Source organism: Arachis duranensis, chromosome 7 (assembly GCF_000817695.3).
Source record: "Arachis duranensis cultivar V14167 chromosome 7, aradu.V14167.gnm2.J7QH, whole genome shotgun sequence".
Taxonomy (NCBI): Eukaryota; Viridiplantae; Streptophyta; class Magnoliopsida; order Fabales; family Fabaceae; genus Arachis; species Arachis duranensis.
In genome coordinates, this window is record NC_029778.3 from 5,882,498 (window position 1) to 5,903,162 (window position 20,665).

Here is a 20,665-nt window from a genome sequence, read left to right on the forward strand (position 1 = left end):
GAGTTATTTTATTTGGAATGACTTTTAAATGATACTTTAGTTTTAATGTAACATATTTATCATCTCATTTAAAATAAAATTTATTATTATCATCCGCATTTAATTTATAAAAACTTGATTTATATCATTTAACACTAATTTATATAAAATAAATGAGCAATGGTAGAAAATTAATTTTTTAACTAATATTGTAGACTTTTTAAAAATTATTTTATTTATTTTAATTTTTAAATTATAAATTATAAATTTTAAATTTTAAATTTAAATTCTAACACTAATTAATATTAATTAACTAAAAGTTGATTTCTATATTTTGTTTCAGATATTTTGAAGTTCACGTTGCAATGTGATGGACCAACACCTACCATAAGGCTTAAAGGTCGTTTTCCTTCTGGTTGGTTCATAAGTCATTATCTAACCTTATTATAACAACTAAGACAATCAAGTTAAGTTGGTCTAATGATCACTGATCCACTTAAATAGGTGTTAGAATTTTAAATTTCATCTACAACAATTTTTAAATAAAACTCAATATCGTAACGAATTTAGTTTTTAATCTATCGAATTAGAGAATACCGTGTGAAAAACAAAAAACAAAACACAACCAAGACAAAATAAAAAAAAAACCTTATTAACAACGAATCAACGATTCAATATTTGTTTCGTCTTAAACTTAGTGGCTTACCATATTCTACGTCATTTTACAACATGCATAGTATGTTCTCATTGTCAGTTGACTCAAAATTCTTCCTTCCCTTTTTTTCTTCTTAAAATAAGAAATTTTTACAAGTATAGTATTTATTTATATAAAAATTTACATATATTTATCTTTATATAAAATTGATACCTATTTATTTATATAAAAATATCATTTTATTAGCGGATACATATGTGATGTTATATTATTGTTGAAGCAGCCCCACTAGTATTAAAAAATATTTTAATTTGTATATAATAATAATAATATTTATTTATTCTATTACATTATTAAACTTGATTTTACTACATTAAACTATTATAAAAATTATTTTATTATTATAAGGTATATATTTTGTCCACGCCATCAAAATTTTGTAGATTCGTGACTGACATAATTTTGTCCAATTTTCCCCTTAAAATTGTATAACATATTTTTTAGTTTTTTTTTTTTTCTTATATATATAACCACACACAATTATAAATGAGGAAGCAAGAGTTTGATTTGTAGCGTGAGATACTAATAAGACAGTGAAGGGAGTGAGGTTGGTTGTTTTCGAATCTCCATGGAAGAGAAAGCAGCAAGAACAATTGAAGGTCAACCCATAAGATGTAAAGGTGTGTGTGACAGCCATGAACAATTGAACTGAACATGCAAGTTATTTTCTTTTTTCCATTTTTTAAGGTTGCTATGTTTCATGTGTTTGAAACTTTGAATAGCGGCGGTTGGAAGAGAACCAGGGGAGCCATTAATCATTGAAGAGATTATTGTGGCGCCTCCAATGGCACGTGAAGCAAGGATTAAAGTTATATGCTCTTCTCTTTGTTACAGCGATGTCACTTTTTGGAAGATGAAGGTTCATTGCAATCACTTTTTCTATTTACTTTTCTAATTTCTCTAAATTATTTAGATTTTGAGTCTTTCATTTCATCCTTTGATGAAGGACCCCCCTGCAATTTGGCCAAGAATTTTCGGTCATGAGGCAATTGGGTGAGTTTCTGAAATCTCCATATATTTATAAATTATAGATTATTCATTCAAAATTAATTAATTAATTTTAATATATGAAAATGGGATTGCTATACTATACTGTTTGTATGGTCATGTTCCATTCCATTTCATTAGTGGTTAGTGCTTTAATTTATGTACACTGAAAATTTGTAGTGGTCCCTTCATAAAAAGTTTCAACTTGTTTGTACAATTGACTTTTTGTTTTTGTTTGATGGATTCTGAATTTTTGGTTTTAACTAATTTTTCTTGTGAGCCTACAGTTGTCTTCGTATGAAGTTGATAACTAAGAACAGTTAAATCTCAATTTAGTCAAATATGTCAAATTATCTAACGAATTCTTAACTATCAACTTCATATGAAGACAATTGCACATGAGTTTCCGTCCAATAATGATAAAGTAGGTGCGGAAAATATGACAAAATTTAACTTCTAATCAATTTTTTTTATCATATAGGATTGTGGAGAGTGTAGGAGAGGATGTGACTGAAGTTACCAAAGGAGACATAGTTGTTCCAATTTTCTTGCCAGATTGTGGAGAGTGTGTGGATTGCAAATCAGAAAAGAGCAACCTATGTTCAAAATTCCCATTCAAAGTATCTCCATGGATGCCAAGATATGATAGTAGCAGATTCACTGATCTCAATGGACACATCATACACCATTTCCTTTTTGTTTCAAGTTTTACTGAGTACACTGTCGTTGACATTGCCAATCTAACCAAGATTCATCCCCTTGTTCCTCCAAACAAAGCATGCCTCCTCAGTTGCGGCGTATCGACCGGTAACTAAAGAGAAAGATAAAGTAACATTTTAGAATTTGAAGGCGATAAATTTATTCTTTATCTAATTATGTTCGTTCTAACAAAAAAAATAAAGTATACTTTTTGTTTTTAAAATATGGCAAAAATTTTAAAAATATTTTTAAATTTTATTTTGTTTTAATTTTGTCCAAAAAATTTTCGATTTGCATTAAATATATCCTGGTCGCTATTTTTTCAAAAATTTTAGGACCAATTCAACAACAATTTCATAAAAATAACCTTCAACACAAGCAAATAAAACATAATTTGTATGCATTTTTGTTGGATTGGTCTTAATTTTTTTAAAAATTTAGCTGTCCGTGGCATATTTGATACAAATAAAAAACTTTTAAGATAAAATTGAAACAAAATAAAATTTAAAGATATTTTAAAATATTTGTTAAATTTCAAAGACAAAAAGATATACTTTCCAAAAAAAAAAATCTGTCGTACTTAAAACTATTTTGTACGAAAAAGACTAGTCTATTTCTCTTTTCGTTTCAAATGGTGAAAGATGATTTTGTACTATGTTGTTTTAGTCGGTGACAAAATTAAAGCTTTGTTCCATCAAATATACAACATTCATAATCAATTCATCTAATTCAATATTTTTGTTATTAAAATTTTTAATTTTAGGGGTAGGAGCTGCTTGGAAAGCAGCAAAAGTGGAACCAGGATCCAGTGTAGCTATTTTTGGACTAGGAAGCATTGGATTAGCAGTATGGTTTCTTAGATAATTAAACATATCTTTGTGTTATTATTATTATTATTATTATTATTATTATTATTATTATTATTATATATTGTATAGTTCTGTATCCACTGAAATTGTTTTGGTTTTGGAAAAAAACAAGGTTGCTGAAGGAGCTAGACTTTGTGGAGCAACTAAGATTATAGGTGTAGATGTCAACCCAGATAAGTTTGAAATTGGTAATGTAACTAACTATCTTCTCTTTCTATTTCTATAACATCATCATCAAGTGTTTTAATTTGTCAAATAATAATAATAATAATAATAATGTTTTAAGAGATTAATTGGTTTCATGTGTTTAATTAATTTGTTTTTCTCAGGAAAAAAGTTTGGAGTCACTGACTTTATTCAAGCTGGAGGAGACAAATCTGTGAGCCAGGTCTTGCCATTATATTTGACTTTCTTTGAGATTTAAAAAAAAATGAATATAAAAAATAATTAATTATTAGACCACAGTTAAATAAATCCACTAAAGAACTAACAAAAAAAATCAATAATTAATTATTATTTTTTTAAATTTCCTTGTACCTTCAGTAGCCACCTACCCCAGTTTTGCCAACCTTAAATCTTAAACCCTAATAATATTTTTTATTATATTATTATTATAATAACATTTTTTAATAAGAGTTAATGTGGTTATGGAACAGGTTATTATAGAGATGACTAGTGGAGGTGCAGACTATTGCTTTGAATGTGTTGGAAGGGCATCATTGGTCCTTGAAGCATATGCTTCTTGTAGGAAGGTATCTAATATTCTAATCTTTGTCTCTCTCAAAATGTGATTAATTTATTATTTTTTTAAGTATATTTGTTTTAAACCAAATTGAAATTCCATATTATTTTTTTTGAACAATTTAAGTTTTTGAGAGAAGTAATTTTAAAATATAACATTACTGTTAGAGCTTCTATGATAGAAAAAATAAATAAAAAATAAAAAAATCGAAAATTCTACCAGCTTATGTATTTCGAGAGAAGTGGTTAAAAGAAATTTAATTTGATGTTTAGTTTTGATTTTAGGGTTGGGGGAAAACAGTTGTTTTAGGAGTGGACAAGCCAGGATCTTGTTTGAGCCTGAGCTCTAGTGAAGTCCTTTGTGATGGGAAGAGTCTCATAGGAGCCTTGTTTGGAGGACTCAAACCCAAATCTCATGTCCCTATTCTCCTTAAGCGCTACATGGACAAGGTACATTATTATTTGCTTCCTTTTAAAAGAATAAGGTGACAGATAAATTTTGAAGATTTATGCTTTGGATAAATTAATTTTTGAAAAAAAAAAGAGTATTAGTTATTTTTTTTAGAATAGTAAATNATATATTTTTAAATTAATCTGTTAAAAAATATAAATTTTCAGAAGTTTATTTATCACTTTACCCTAATATCTAAGTCATATGACACTTGATGCCTTGTATTTTAGGACAAATCCCTTCTACTCATATAAATGCTGGAAATAGTAATAATAAATATTAATTACGATGATAGTCTTTATATTATTTAAGTCATAAGACACTTGATGCCTTTTATTTTAAGACATATGATATTAATTTTGCCCCTTCTCCTCATATAAATGCTGGAAATAGTTGTAACAATTACTTATTGCTTTTAATTACCATGATAGACTTTATAATTTCACTAAATTTATAAGTAAATTTATAATTTATGAAAAAAATAATTTAATTTTAATGTACTTACAGTGTAACATAATTTTACACGTGTATCTAGTTACATAATGTCACTTCAGTAAAAATAACGATCTTTTACATTGACTACATAAATAGTCATTTAAAAGACCAGATATAATTACACCATGGTGTAAAATATTTTACACCGTCAGTGCATCAAAATTAAACTAAAAAAAATACTATTACAAATCTAATTAAAAATTTTATCTAATATATATATATGCTCCATATAAACTTCAAATGGTAAAATTTAATTATAAATTTAATAAAATTATATGAATTTACAGAAGAGTTAAACTTTATTTATATATGTTATAAGAAGTGATAATAAAACATCAATTTTCAGGAACTGAATTTGGATGAGTTTATAACACATGAAGTGGACTTTAAGGACATCAATAAAGCATTCGATTTGCTGCTTAAAGGGGAGTGTCTGCGATGTGTGATTTGGATGGATAAATAATTACTTCATTCTTTTTTACGCACTTATTAGCTTTCTTGCTTTCATTTTCTGTTGATAAGGAAAAAATACATATCCAACTTTGTAACTTGTTCAATAATAAAATAACCCATGCATTGATAAAGTGATTCTTAAACAAGTTTATTTCCATCTTTCTGAGGCTCGATTGGAAGTTTAAGAATCAAATTGAATATTATCTCGTAAAATATCTATATATGATAATATTAGATATAACGTATCAACCAAACGAAATCAAACCACTTATAAAAATATATGTATTAGAAATAAAACAATCTCGGATCTATTTATAATATATAAAAGTTGATACTAATTTTTTTCATAATGAGTTTAAGCTATTCTTTTTTGCTAATAATGCCACATCTACAATTTTAATGACTTGACAAAAAATGAAAATCAACCAATTACTATTTAGTAAAATGTTTTAAAAAAATTAAAACAAAAAACTCTTATCTATTATTATTCAATTGAAACATCAAGTACTAATTAAATGCAATAAACATACATTAAAAGTGTCGTAATAATAATTATTATAAAAAATTTTAGTTACAAATATTCAAATTCTAAAATTTATACATATTAATACTCTTACTACTCTTCATTTCTTAATCTCTTATACTAATTGTAAAAATTTTCTTAAATTTAATATAACATTTTTATATGTTTTTTATTCTCATTCATTTATTTTTTTAATTATTTACAAACAAAAAAATCGTAAAAAAAAAAACAAAGTGTAGCCATTAATGCAAATTGAAAAATAAAAAAAAATAAAAATACAATTTTGTATAACTCTAATATAAATAACCTGTCTTTTTTAAAAAGAAATTAATGCAAAATCTATTTATAATATGTTCTCTAAAGGATTTTTAATATAACATTTATTAAAATATACTATATAGTATAAATAATTTACCTTTTTACGCATTGAACGGATCTCACTCTAGTATAAAACAAAAACAAAAACACCGTCCTAACCATCCACAAACAAGGCAAAAATTCAATCATTTTTACGGCATTCTCATTAAAAAAAAAGTCAGATTTTCGTTATTATTATCTAAAAGGCAAAGACTCCAGAAAATTAACACCTAAAAAGTCTATTACCAATCGCCAAAGTTAAGCTACTTCTCATTCGAGTAATGTACCATATCATCCAAAGCTTCATTCTCTAACGTTACTTTATATTAAAAAGATTTTCTAATTCCTAAATCTACATCCCTCTCTTCTTTATGGATTTAGATTCTTCTTGTCACATTAATAATCTTTTTGCTAGATGCATATTTTTTTTATATGCTATCATTGCCTAACAAAATTAGGTAAAACTCCAAAGCTTAGGCTATATTCCCAAATAATATAGACCACACACTTATTGTAACGTAACATTACCATTTGACACATTCTAAGACTTATTATAAGTAATTAACACAGAATTGAAGAGACTCATTGGATCACCATGGAACACAAAATAACAAGAATAAGTGAGGCTCAACCCATAAGATTTAAAGGTGCTACATAATTCCATGAAAATGGAAGTTCCAATTTGAAGTTGATAGGTTAGTTTTAGTGTTTTAATTTTGATTGGAAGCTATGTAATAATGCATGTAGCTGAGGTTAGTCGAAAACAAGGTGAGGCATTGAGCATTGAAGAGATCATTGTGGCACCACCAATGGCTCATTGGCTTGTGAAGCAAGGGTTAGAGTTATATGCACCACTCTTTGTCAGGTTGATCTCACATTCTCACTTTTTTGGAAGATTAAGATTATTGTTTACAAATTACCATCATTTTCTTCTTTCATTTCAAATTAATGATTTCATTATCAATGTGTATTCATGTTTTTAAACAATGTCCTCTTGTGTGTTTCCAACAAGGTTTTGAAAATTGAATCAGTCATCAAACTGCTCTATCTACTAAATTACTGGTTCATTAGTTCAACCGTGATTCAACCAGAATAATCGTTTTATAATAAAATAATAAATAAAATATAAATAAACACACTAAAATATTAATATAGTCTATTATAAACTTTAAAATATCATCCAAATTAAAAATACTACATTAACCACAATGTTATCATCTTATCTGAATACAAACTCAAATGTCAAATAAAAAAAGACCAAACATGAAATGCCAACATCAAAATTTGTCATAAATCATCAAAATTCGCAAAAAAGAACAATTTGACAAAAATACAGCAACCCAATAATCTCAAGGACAACAATAATTGAAGAACAACAATAATTAACAAGAGAACAACATCATAACAGAATCAAAGAAAATCACTGTAAAAACAAAAAAAAATAATGATAACAGAACAATAATGGCATAACAAAATCAAGAACATCATCAACAATTCTAAACCACAGTAATGACAACAATAATTGAAGAAGAAAAATCGCAGAACAACCTAAACCAATTAAAACAATTACAGTAAAAAATACCTTCCTAGAGCATAGAGATTAGGGAGCACAATGGAAGGCTGGACATGACAGAATTGGAGAAGAGATGGTTTGGACTGCTGCAGAACTGGAGCCGAGGAGGGTGGAGCATGGTGAAAATAGAACAAAAGAGGGTGGAGCACGGCGGATGCAAGACGAGTTGCAATGGGGACAGCAACTTTGAGCAGTGGCGGAGACGAACATAGTGGGGATGGCAGCTTCGAGCTGTTGTGACGGAAGTAGTGACACGGTGGTGGCTGGACGAAGCAAATGATAGGATTTTCTTTTGCTGAGGGAGGAAAGGAGGAGCTCGAGAGGAAGGAGATGCTACTGCTGAGTGCTGAGCTCAGAGTAAACAAATTAGAGCTACCTTTTTTATATATATTAACAAATGAAACAGCATCATTTCTCCTCAAATTTGAAAACCGGCCGAATTCAGATTCTGGTTTGGTTTGACCGAACAGTTCTCGGCTGGTCCAACAGTCCAAAGGCAATTTTTTAACCAGGCAATTATGCTTATAAGCTGAACCACTATCCTTGTCGATTTTCGGTTCGACTACTCCGACCGACCAATTCAAACCGGTTTTCAGAACCTTGGTTAAAAGACAACACAAATCAAGTGCAATATAATCCGTGTTAAATTATTTTGCAACGGAAGTCGCAGCAAGATCTCAATTCATGATTACCTTGACAGAGGGATCGTGGGATACATGTGAGAAAACCCCCCCAAGACACAAATAAACAGGTAAAAGAAAGAGATTAAGACAGTAAAAACTATGTACGTTTGATCACCGAAAGGCATAGCGCTATAAACAGCCAGAAAGGCACAGTTCTAATCATTACTATCCAATGCAATGACCTTAGTTATAAATGTTTCCTCACTTGGTTTCTCTAAAAGAACAACGTACGTGTTCTAGTCCGAATCGGATGACAGTTGGGGAGGACACAATGTTGCAACCATTTTAGACAACATTTCTTCCATTTCTTCCAAATCTTCCCTTCCAAAACCCCAACCCCGAAGTAATTGTGCCCCAGCTGCTCCCCGATCAATTCCGAATTGGTGAAGGTTTCGCAATCTACTCTCAACAAATGGTAGGATAGCATTACTGGAGCGTAATCTGGCAGCCATTGGTATGGAATAGACGTCCAGGGATCCTTTTGATGAAGAATTAGTTATCGGACCGCCCATCAACTCACCATGCTGGCCAACTTGGTTTCCAAATATCGATGGAAAAGACAATGGAATGGGAAGCGGACAAAGAGCAACAGATAAATGGTAGAACATTGGATTTGTTTCAGCACATTGAAAAGCAGCATCAACTGCATCCTTTACTTGGGAAACCGAAGCACGATGGCTACCTATTGAACCAAAGTGGTGAAGCATTTCAGGCAAAAATAAACCGCATAGGGAACACAACTTGGGGAGAAGCAACAGAAGAGAAAAACAAATAATGAAATAGGAAGCCAACATCACAATCATGTTCACAATAAGTCTTGCTCATTGATGAAGTTGAGCTGAGATGCAGAGAATATACTGAAAACCAACTATGCTTACTTCATCCAATTTAAGTCGGACAATATTGTTTTGAAAGACACAGACAGGAGGGGAAAAAAGAACAGAATAGAGAGGATGAAAGGTGAGAGAAGGAAGAGGAGGAAGAGAAGTAACCTTTAGAAACAATACCTGATGCATAAGCTCCATGGACTGTCAAGCATTCAACTCCCTGCATGTCTTCAACATCCTCTGCTATTTGAGGGGTCAATGGATGCAAATTTTCTAATAAAGATTGTTCGTTCTGTCCCCCTGAATTACAAGAATAAGAACAATGAAATAAAGGTCTATCAAGATTGAATAAAAATTAATTCACATCACATGTACCAAATAGGGCAGGCGCTGGTATGGCAACATCTAGAATTGACACCATATTCTGCCTCCCTTGTCCTGATAACATTTGTATGACTCCATGAAGATCAACAGCTCCAGAGACAGAAGATGCAGGTGTAGTAGGGCCAATTGGGTCCATTCTAAAAGGAAGACTAATGGAGTGTAGTGCAGCAGCATAAACTGCACTTGAGTGGTAATGTTTCTCATCTTCAATGTGGAGGAATTTGGAAACTTTACCTGCGTAATTATATGAAAAAAAAAAAAACACTCGACGCTGAATAAGATTTTGAAAAAGGTTCAGAAGAAGTGAATAATGGTATTGGCCGTGTTTCTGCAAGCCAATATCGACACCATTGGTGAGGCAAATTGTATAAACATTAAAACAGCTTATATAAAATTCAGGGCTGTGGAGACAGCTAACCAGTTAAATCGGTAAACTATCAGAATGTTAAACATCAGGCCTTTCTGCCAATTACCAAAAAAGCATGTTGACTAGTGAGTTGTCAAACGTGATAAATTCATTAAAGAGAATATTACCTTTACTCAAGGAGGGCATACCAAGAGGGACAATAAGTTTAGAGTAGGATGAGAGTCTTGAAAATGATACAGCATCGTGAAGATCCTCCAAGACTGTACGCTTCTTGCTCTGAAGACTTGTGCATGCACGATGGCCTTGGACAGCATACAGCAAAACAGGAGTATTTGTATATTCATCTACAATATTCTCTAGAAACTCTTCGGCCACAGCAGAGAATCCTCCAGAGTCGTCAACTACAAATTGAAAGCCCTGCCAACATTTTAAACTCGTTTAAGACAAATCAAACTAAAATGATTGTTCTCCCAGAACCTAAAAGAGGAAGATTATGGTTAGATCAAAATTCAAAACACTATGCTTTGAGTCATCATACCAATAATAACCATTGATTGAAAAATCCGAAACCAAAATTTACAGAGAAACACGAAAAATGGGATAACCAAAAACCATTGCACTAATATTTTCTATATAGCCATTACTACTTTTGGTAACAATTTCTTTTCAAGTTCCTACAATATTGGGTAGAAGAATAAGCCTTGAAATTAGTAGCTTTGATCCTTAAATATAATCTTTTCCTAAATACAAGCCATAATAGGCAGTGGGCCCATATATATGGAAAGGAAATTTAAAAAAATGAAAAGTAAATTGAATGGTAACGTAGTAGATACCAAAAGATATTGCTTCACTAAAAAGATTAAAGATATAAGAGAAATATCTCCTAAAACCAACAACTACAAGACACAAAAGAAGTGATAGTATACCTGTATATGATCACACTCTTCAACAAAAAATCGTAGCCTGTCACTAATTTCTTCCCCTTGCAAATCCCAAGAAAAGGAATCCTTTCCAATTCCGTAATTGTTGAAGTCCTCAGCATCCATCCAAACCCCATTTAATTCATAGAGACTCTGGGGATGATAATGTACTTTTGAGTAGTCCGTCCAAAACTCTACACCATTTTCTAGACTTTCAACTATATCCTTATCCTGATACTCACTTTGAGAACCATTGCTTGAACCACTAGTGTCATTAGTCACAATCAAATTTTCCTCTTCCTCATACAGTCTTTGTAGGAACAAATTTTTCTTATGAGGTTCACAGGCCTGGGTGGAAATCTTACCTGTCCTGCACATTGGTCTATGGACACTCAGCGCATAAACAAAATTTAAACTAAAGATTTATGATAAATATAACTGATGAAGTAGGTTTCATGTCCAATAGAACAAGCAAGCAGTAAGTCAATAGAGCACCAAAAGGCTCCAGCTAGATATTTGTAGAAAATTTCCATTTTTTATTTTTATTCAACCTTATAAAACCTTGAGTTTTCTCAAACAGGCATAGACTGAAAGGTCTCACCAAGTAACAACATCTGATGGAAAGGAGGTAACCTCCTTATATAATGTACCATGTGAGCTCAAAGATCCAAGTGAACCTGAAAAAGTTAAGACAAAGTGTAAAAATATATGAAGTGGGAAATGGGGGAGACAATGATGTTTCATTTTTGAACCAGGAAGAATAATAAAAGCATAAAGAATTAATATTATGCTAAAAAAATTTTCACCAATAGATATCATCATGACAACATCAAGTACCTCTCATGTTTATTGAAAGTAGGCGAGGAGTGTATGTAAGAATGCCCTGCAGATATTGAAGTAGCATGGCGTGAGTACGAGTTGAAACTCAAATGACTTTAATCCACATATTCATATCATCCCATTGCCATTTTCCTTTCCCACAGCTAAAATATGCCAACTAGACACTAATCTATTAGTTAATCATAACCCAACTGAATTAACTAATACTTATTTGTATTCGTGTCATGAGAATAGGTACATGTAGTGAGGCAAATAGATAGCAGCAGACCAATTGGATGACTGCAAATACAAGATGTTAAGCTCTCATTAAATCATCTACCAACATAGTTTTTACCATACAAAATTTTCTTAAAAGAAGGCTACAATGCTAGTTCAATCTCAAGAAATTGCACCTGTTGCGTCACACCAGTACGATAAAGCACATCCATGTTAAGATCATGATTCTTGAAGAATGAATCAGCATTAGGGTCTCCAGCCAGCCCAAGAAGCTCATCCTTACAATTGACACAAATATGCATGATTAGACAATTAAACCTCAATATAAATTCTTTCCAAGATAACCAGAAAAATAGAAACCTCAACTGTGAGAAAATGAAAGGTTTAGAACAGTTAGTTGCTAGCAAAATATTTGAGGCAAACAGCTCTAACAGGAAAATGAAAGGCATCTTTTTTTTTTTTTCTGTGATGGTGGTATTTTGGTGTTTTTTTGTTGGTGGTGGGGGGTTTAAATGCTCTCTGAAAACTTTAGACATGCAATGATCTCCATAAAAGTAACAAAAATGTTGTATTGCTAACAACAAGAAAAAGTAGTAATAACAACTCCATTGACTACACACTGAAAAGGAAGACACAGTAACTCTGATCACATAATGTACTCAAACGAAGTATTTTACTAACTACATGTTGAACCGAAGCTTCTGAATAATCGTTATAGCAGGAAGATTCTCACTTAACAAAATTTCACTATTTTCAATAACAGCAATAAATGCAGAAACACTCGCTTAACTAGAAAAAAAAACATTAAAAATCATAAATCAGCATTAAAGTATATTAAATAGAAAATGATATTAGCATAGGGAATGGGCCAAGTAGGATGTGAAACCTGAAAGTTCCAAAAGTGAGAGCCAACGTAATTGGCAAAATCGCCGACTTGGATAGTTACAAGTTCTTTCATCTTTACTTCCTACTGCAGCTGCAGCCAATTATGCGACGGCGGTGGTGGAGGACGGTGCGGCAGTGAAGCACGACGGAGAGGCGGGGAAGGTAAGAGATGGTAGGGGGTGGGGATGTGAGACCAAGGTTGTCCTTTTACTTCTTTTTCTTTTTGGTCGGGACTTTTTTTTTGTAGAGTGAGAGAAATCATCTATTAAGAATGGGCTAAGCTTAAAAACCACAAGTTGGGCCAACCGACTCAATTAGTTTCTAGCCTAATGTTCTTGTTCTCAACAGAAATTAGAGAAGCACAGTATCCTATCCTATGTTAATATCTTAACATCCGGTTATTTGGCCCCACATTTGAGATGCGTGTCAATATATCCTTATTCCTACGCCTTTGTTTGCTTTCCTGTAGCTGAACTGGTCTCATTTGCATGTGCTTTGAAATGTTATGACAGCTGGAAGTTCCAAAGTCTTACCACCATCTGATCAGATATGAAAATTTCGAAAGTTAATTAAGTACCTGTTAGTTAATTCAAAGGAAATAAATATAAAATCAATGCATCAAACAACTATGTTGAAAATCCCTTCCGCTACGTATGCATTATTGCTGTAAATTTTATCTATAAAAAGCAAGGTTCTGAGAACCAGATCGGTCATCGAACAATATAGAAGCAGCTTGTGAGTGACTATCGAAAGAAATGCCAATTCAAATAGTACAAATTGTGAAGATATCAGATAATTCCATGATATATTGGAAGAAAGCCAATAAACAACACTATAACCACTGTTCCAACCTGAGAGAATGCAAAGCTATATTAAAACAGTAAATACAGAAAGTAACATTTCAAAGAGAGATAACAAGTATTTCAATACTCAATACTCTTAATTGTTATTATCCTATTCCGCAACATATGCAAGCTATAATGTACAAATACTTCGTTTCTACTCAAATATCTGTACCATAGGCGTATTTGCATCATATACTATTAAATTAAACTTCCTAATTGTGACTATAGTTTTGATAAAATGGCCGTATTTACATATTCCTATTTGTGCAAACGGAAGGCAAGACTAGCTAGCTTTAATTCTCTTACAAGATACTAGTATAACTTGGAAAACAACAATGATAAAGCCATGAAGAGATTCTATTAGTTCCTACTAAACAAAACAATTAGATCAAAACTAAGGGTGAATTTTCAGTATTAAGAAATCAACTGTGTCTCTTGAATCTCCAATTCAATTACGCCAGTAATCCAAAGAGTTGACTTATTATACAATGAACAAGTGCAGAAATAGAAGGAAAGATGAAGAGGCACCAGAGGGCAGAAAAAGAGTTAGTTTTCTTGTTCCTGCAAGTGTGGGCAGGCGCTGACACTGTGGAAATCCTTTTGCTGGTTCAGATTGCCATTTTCCTTCTCAGTTCTGATAAAGAACATTGACAATTGAGAAAGATGATCAACCAGAGCCACAAAACACACAACAGCACACCAGAATCCAGAACTCACAGCAGCAGCACAGCCAGAAAATTAATAGCAGCACAAAATTAATACTACCAACAACATTCAGCAACAAACAGCTTTGATTTGATTTCCATTTTTAGCATTCAGCAACAAACATTACAAAACAGCAACAAGTAATCCCTAATCACTAAACCTCAAATTAATAAAGCTAAACAAAAATTTCAATAATGATTTGATTTCCATTTTTAGCAGCAGAAAATTTCAACAAAAATTTCAGGAATTAAAAAATGAGCAGCAGCACAAAATCAATTATTTGATTTTCCAGTAATCCATTCACTATTTCACATTCAAAAATCAGCAAACAGAGCACAAAAGGAAGAGAAGAACCGAAGAAGTGAAAGCAGTGCCACTAACCTTCGACGGAGACACGGACGGCGACCGGCGAGACGACGGGAAGCGGCGACACGGCGGCGAGCTGCTCCAACCTCGAACAGAGAAGCCAGGGAGGACGGAGACGGGGGTAAGGAGGACGCCGAGCTACAAGAGAGGACGCGGAGGGGCCGACAGCACGGACGGCAGCGGCACTGCGACAGAACCGTTGCAGGGAGAACCTAGGGTTTTGGTTGGGTGATTTTGAACTTTGCTTCAGAGTTGAGAGGGATAGTGATGGGAGGGGGGTTTTGGGGGAAGGAGGGTGAGTGAGTGAAGGCTGAACGTTGGGTTTTTATTTAAAACGGCACCGTTTATCAAGAATAGGCCGGTAGTCCAACCGCCCGGTTCCCAGCCGATTCAACGATTTTTTATGAAAGATTAGTAGCGAATCGGACTGCTTTTATTACCGGTTTCCGGTTAGATCGGTTCGACAAACTAGTTCGAATATTCAGTTATAAATATTTTCGATTTACGAAAAAAATATTCAATTAACTCTAATATTATTTATATTATGAAAGAGTTAACCAAAAAAAATAATATAAAAATTTAATTGAAAGTTTATCAAATTATAGAAACTAACAAAATTATTAAGTGTATGTTTGGGTGCCATTATTTTGTTAAAAAAAGATCTTTTTTCATTGAAAAAAGATCTTTTTTTATTTTTTAACGTGTTTGGCAAATTTCTAGTAGTAAAAGTAAAAGCACTAGTAAAATCAAAAAAAGATCTTTTCTGAGAAGCTGTAATTTACATCTTTTTTTAAAAGATCTTTTTTCCTTAAAAAAAAGATGTTTTTCATGTAATAAATAAACAAAAAAGTACTTTTATATTGTTATACCCAAACATAATTGATAGATAAAAAGACCTTTTTACATGAGATATCCAAACATAAAATTACTTTTACTTCTCTATAAGATCTTTTAAAAAAAGATAACTCGAAAAAAGATCTTTTCTTAGAAGCTCACCCAAACAAGCCCTAAACCCTATCTAAAAGAGAAAGACTTCAGAAAATTGACACCAAAAATGTTTATTATCAATCACCAAAATTAAGCTGCTGCTTCTCATTTCAATAATGTACTATATCGTCCAAAACTTCTAACATTACTTTATATTAAAAAGATTTTCTAATTCCTAAATCTGCATCGCTCTCTTCTTTATGTATTAAGATTCTTCTTGTCACATTAATAATGTTTTTGCTAGATGCATATTTTTTTTATGGTATGATTGCCTTACAAAATTGAAGGTAAAACTTCAAAGCTTAGGCTCCATTCCCAAATAATATGGACCACACACATTATTGTAACGTAACATTATCATTTGACACATATTTACTCTAAGACTTATTATAAGCTCAGCAACCGACACCCTTTGTACATAACTAACACACAGAATTGAAGAGACTCAGTTATTGGATCACCATGGAAAACAAAGTAGCAAGAACAAGTGAAGCTCAACCCATAAGATGTAAAGGTGCGTGTTCCATAATTCCATGAAAATGGAAGTTCTAATTTGAAGTTGATATGTTAGTTTTAATTGGAAGCCATGTGATAATGTATGTAGCTGCGGTTAGTCGCAAACAAGGTGAGGCATTGAGCATTGAAAAGATCATTGTGGCACCACCAATGGCTCGTGAAGCAAGGATTAAAGTTATATGCACCACTCTTTGTCACGTTGATCTCACTTTTTGGAACACTAAGGTTATTGCTTACAAATTATCGTCATTTTCTTCTTTCATTTCAAATTAATGATTTCATTATCAATGTGTATTCATGTTTTTAAACATGTCTTTTTGTGTGTTTTGAAGGACCCTGCTTCAATTTGGCCAAGAATTCTGGGTCATGAGGCAATTGGGTAAGAGAATTTGCCAAATATGGTCGGTTTCTTTTATTTATTTATTTATTTTCTGTTTTTGTTTTTATTTAAAGTTTTTTTTGGTAAAATTCTATTTTCTATTCTTATGTCCTGCTTGCATTTTTTATAATTTAAAAAAATATTAAAAATAAAAATAAAAATAAAAACACAAATCAAATAGATATATATTCTCTGTTTTTTCTTTTATGAATTTAATTTATTATCTAAAATGAATTTCACTATTTACTATATATAGATTATTTCTCAATTGTACGCGTATATATTATATCAGTAAAAATAACTACATTTAATTAATTTGAGTTGGTCGAATGGTCAGCTCATTTGTCCGCTAGTGTCCAAAGTTCGAATTCTGCTGCATGCACTGTACGTGACGAATTAATCATTGGCTTGTCGGGTTGAGGATATCATAGGCAACTAAAAAATAACCAATTTCACATTGAAAAAAAAAAAGATTATAATTAGACGATGTCAATACATCAAAATTAAATTCATACTATTTGTGTTCTTTATGTAATGCAGGGTTGTGGAAAGCATAGGAGAGAATGTAACTGAAATTGCAAAAGGAGATGTAGTTATGACAATTTTCTTACCAGATTGTGGAGAGTGTGTGGATTGCAAATCAGAAAAGAGCAACTTGTGTTCAAAATTCCCATTCAAAGTATCTCCATGGATGCCACGATATGATAGTAGCAGATTCACTGATCTCAATGGAAACATCATACACCATTTCCTTTCTGTTTCAAGTTTTACTGAGTACACTGTCATTGACATTGCCAATCTAACCAAGATTGATCCACTTGTTCCTCCAAACAAGGCATGCCTCCTTAGTTGTGGTATCTCAGCTGGTAATTTTTCTATCGCGAAGCATAAACATTAGAGTTTGTTTTGTTCGATTCGAGTATTTTTCACAGACGAGTTTGATATGTTAAATTTATCAACCATATTATGTATAAGCAAAAAATAAGATACTCTATAAGATTAGTTTAATATGGTCATGAATAAATACAAGATTACTCTTAATATCTTATTCATAAGTCAACAATATTCATCAAATTCAATATGTTGATTAAATTTTTATCTTTAGGGCTAGGTGCTGCTTGGAGATTAGCAAATGTAGAGCCAGGTTCAACTGTTGCTATTTTTGGGTTGGGAAGCATTGGATTAGCAGTATGAACTTTTAATATAATATAAATTTCAATCTGTATGATTTCTATGTTTTTGAGGGGTTTTATGTACAACATGATCATTGAAATTGGTTGGTTTTGAAAGGTTGCTGAAGGAGCTAGATTTTGTGGAGCAACTAGGATTATTGGTGTGGATGTTAAGCCAGAAAAATTTGAAATTGGTAATTTCACTTTCTGTTTAATAACATAACATAGACTCATCAAATTCTAGGTATGCTTCTTCTTTATGTTACTTACCATTATGATGCTTACATTATGAAATTGTTGTTCATATACACACAGCAAAAAAGTTTGGAGTTACTGATTTTGTTAATGCTGGAGAATGTGGAGACAAATCTCTAAGCCAGGTACTCTATAAAGCTCCAATGACCTTTGTTTTAACTTAAAGGACATAAGAATGAGATTGATTATAGTTATGACTGTGTGGTTTTGAAGCAGATAATTATAGATATGACTGGTGGTGGAGCAGATTACTGCTTTGAATGTGTTGGTTTAATATCATCAGTTCATGAAGCATATGCTTCTTGTAGAAAGGTCTCTCTCTCTCTCTCTCTTTCTCTCTCTAACCATAGTTGATGAAATCATTAGTTGTTTTCTGGATTCAGGGTTGGGGAAAAACAATTGTTTTAGGAGTGGACAAGCCAGAATCCAAGTTGAGTCTTAACACTAGAGAGATCCTCTTCAATGGGAAGAGCCTAATTGGATGCTTATTTGGAGGACTCAAACCCAAATCTCATGTCCCTGTTCTCCTTAAACGTTACATGGACAAGGTACCTTAACATTATGCAAATTCTATGGTAATTGTTTAGGGTTTAGACCTCTTTTTGTTCCTCTATTACTGATGGCAAAATTATTAACAGGAACTAAAGTTGGATGAATTTGTCACTCATGAGTTGAAATTCAAAGACATCAACAAAGCTTTTGATTTACTGATGAAAGGAGAGTGTCTGAGATGTGTAGTTTGGATGGACAAATGACTTCATTCTTTTGTGTGCCTTTGATTCTTGTATTTGATTGAAGTAAAATTAGAGAAGTGGTAGGGATAGCAGAATTTGTGATGAGTAGCCATCAATTAGCCATCATCAGTATTTTTAATGGTGTGAGATGATATTTAATGGTATAAGATTACTCATTTTTCTTTTGATGGTTAAGTGCGAATCAAATTTTAATAAAAATGCTGGTCTCTTAGACTTTCTAAAGTTATGTCATACTATTCCTTTTCAACATATAATAATTCCCAAAAATCAAGAAGATATAGATAAAATACTAACAAAGAGATTCATGAAACAAAACCAAAGTTGTTACATGGTTATCATCATCTAAATTATCAAACCTTCCATTTTTCTCCCTAAAATGTTACACTTCACCAAACTCCCAATAGTGTTCATAACCATCTTAGCATCATCCAAAACTCTCCCTTTAGCTAACTTCTTATACAAGTAACTCTCAAAAGTCATTCTTTGAACATACTCATCCCCACAAAGCTCCACCAATGCCTCCTTAGCAGCGTTACTACCGTAGAAAACCCTCTGCAACAGATCCAAAAACCGGAACATACTAGTATATTCCCCATCCCAAATTTTCAGATACTCCCTTCTTAGATCATGTTCGTCGATCATTTTAAGACCCCCCTCTGATGCCTTAACCACGGCGTTTCCGCAAACTCGGCCCGATTTCGCGGCGAAGTATATTCCTTCGCCGGAACACTTGGTGACGTAGCCTGCTGCGTCACCAACGAGTGCCACGCGTCCTCTGACTCTCACTGGACGTGGGTGCTCTGGAATAGGGTGCGCCTCTACCTTGATCAATTTTCCACCGTTGATCTTGTCACGGACTCTATCCCTGATCCCTCTCTGGAGCAACTTAATACCCTGCTTCGAGCGCACAGTACCAGTGCCCACTGCCACGTGGTCACATTTGGGAAACACCCAACCGTAGAAATCGGGAGATACGTCGTTGCCTACGTACATCTCGGCGAGATTTTCATAATGCGCCATTTTCTCGTCCGGCAATCTGATCCTCTCCTGGAACGCGATTGCGCAGGTGTAGTCCCCGGCGCCGATTGATTTTGCGACGCGGCTGTTTGCTCCGTCGGCGCCGATCACGACGTCGACGGCAAGCCTCCGCCGGTAGGTGTTCTGTACGGTGTAGTGTATGGTGTAGGGAGCGGTCGGCGATGGAGGTAGGTCGACGGCCGTGACGAGGGCGGAGATGACGGTGGCACCGGCGGATGCGGCGCGTGAACGGAGGAAAGAGTCGAGGACCTCGCGGCGGAGCATGGCGATGAACTCGTTGGATTTTAGGGTTTTGCCGAAATCGACGGCGATGTTGGAAGGAGAGAAGATGCGCATGCGTGTGACGTGGCGGTCGACCAGGTGGAGAGGGATGGAGAACTCGTCGAGCATGCAGAGAGGGATTGCGCCGCCGCAGGGTTTGGCCGCGGACGGCGGGTTGCGCTCGAAGAGAAATGTCTCGACGCCTCCAGCTGCCAGGGCCTCCGCGGTGGAGGATCCGGCTGGGCCGCCACCGATCACCGCCGCGCGGAGCTTCCTGCCGGCGATGGACGGGTGAGTAGATTTGGAGGCTATGATGGTGAGTTTGTTAACATGCAATTTGGATTTTGAGCTTTTGGTTTTTGTGTTCAGTGAAAATGGTGAAAAAGTTGGAATTTTTGCCGCCATTGATGAAGATGGAGAAT

At 33.4% G+C, this 20,665-nt stretch overlaps 4 protein-coding genes across 7 annotated transcripts; 2 read left to right on the forward strand and 2 right to left on the reverse strand.

Moving 5' to 3' along the window:
* The first annotated feature begins 1,161 nt into the window (after nucleotides 1-1,161).
* Nucleotides 1,162-5,520, forward strand: LOC107496715 (alcohol dehydrogenase-like 7). 2 transcript variants are annotated; one of them, XM_016118034.3, is made up of 10 exons: nucleotides 1,162-1,314; nucleotides 1,417-1,553; nucleotides 1,641-1,687; nucleotides 2,163-2,488; nucleotides 3,144-3,226; nucleotides 3,362-3,437; nucleotides 3,579-3,637; nucleotides 3,906-4,001; nucleotides 4,276-4,440; nucleotides 5,283-5,520. In XM_016118034.3, exons 1-10 carry the CDS (start codon nucleotides 1,263-1,265, stop codon nucleotides 5,397-5,399), a joined length of 1,158 nt encoding a protein of 385 aa, XP_015973520.1. In that variant the 5' UTR covers nucleotides 1,162-1,262; the 3' UTR covers nucleotides 5,400-5,520. The 2 variants fall into 2 exon arrangements, with proteins under 2 accessions (XP_015973520.1, XP_052107896.1); XM_052251936.1 differs by lacking the exon at nucleotides 5,283-5,520 and having other exon boundaries at nucleotides 4,264-4,397.
* A 1,432-nt stretch (nucleotides 5,521-6,952) lies between these two features.
* LOC107496714 (alcohol dehydrogenase-like 7) lies at nucleotides 6,953-19,111 on the forward strand. The gene is made up of 11 exons (XM_016118032.3): nucleotides 6,953-7,134; nucleotides 16,301-16,381; nucleotides 16,472-16,608; nucleotides 16,716-16,762; nucleotides 17,303-17,628; nucleotides 17,868-17,950; nucleotides 18,053-18,128; nucleotides 18,250-18,314; nucleotides 18,406-18,501; nucleotides 18,573-18,737; nucleotides 18,828-19,111. Exons 1-11 carry the CDS (start codon nucleotides 7,116-7,118, stop codon nucleotides 18,942-18,944), a joined length of 1,212 nt encoding a protein of 403 aa, XP_015973518.2. The 5' UTR covers nucleotides 6,953-7,115; the 3' UTR covers nucleotides 18,945-19,111.
* LOC107496710 (uncharacterized) lies at nucleotides 8,507-15,160 on the reverse strand. 3 transcript variants are annotated; one of them, XM_052251935.1, is made up of 11 exons: nucleotides 14,896-15,160; nucleotides 14,338-14,443; nucleotides 12,966-13,503; nucleotides 12,256-12,357; nucleotides 11,861-11,906; nucleotides 11,625-11,700; nucleotides 11,030-11,393; nucleotides 10,271-10,520; nucleotides 9,728-9,970; nucleotides 9,533-9,652; nucleotides 8,507-9,207 (listed from the first exon to the last, which is right to left on the reverse strand). In XM_052251935.1, exons 3-11 carry the CDS (start codon nucleotides 13,035-13,037, stop codon nucleotides 8,762-8,764), a joined length of 1,719 nt encoding a protein of 572 aa, XP_052107895.1. In that variant the 5' UTR covers nucleotides 13,038-13,503; nucleotides 14,338-14,443; nucleotides 14,896-15,160; the 3' UTR covers nucleotides 8,507-8,761. The 3 variants fall into 3 exon arrangements, with proteins under 3 accessions (XP_052107895.1, XP_020982915.1, XP_015973513.1); XM_021127256.2 differs by lacking the exons at nucleotides 14,338-14,443; nucleotides 14,896-15,160 and adding an exon at nucleotides 12,102-12,142 and having other exon boundaries at nucleotides 12,966-13,011; XM_016118027.3 differs by lacking the exons at nucleotides 14,338-14,443; nucleotides 14,896-15,160 and adding an exon at nucleotides 12,071-12,142 and having other exon boundaries at nucleotides 12,966-13,011.
* Nucleotides 19,112-19,201: 90 nt separating the features above from the next.
* LOC107496713 (geranylgeranyl diphosphate reductase, chloroplastic) lies at nucleotides 19,202-20,665 on the reverse strand. The gene has a single exon (XM_016118031.3). The coding sequence runs from the start codon at nucleotides 20,646-20,648 to the stop codon at nucleotides 19,287-19,289; it is 1,362 nt and encodes a 453-aa protein (XP_015973517.1). The 5' UTR covers nucleotides 20,649-20,665; the 3' UTR covers nucleotides 19,202-19,286.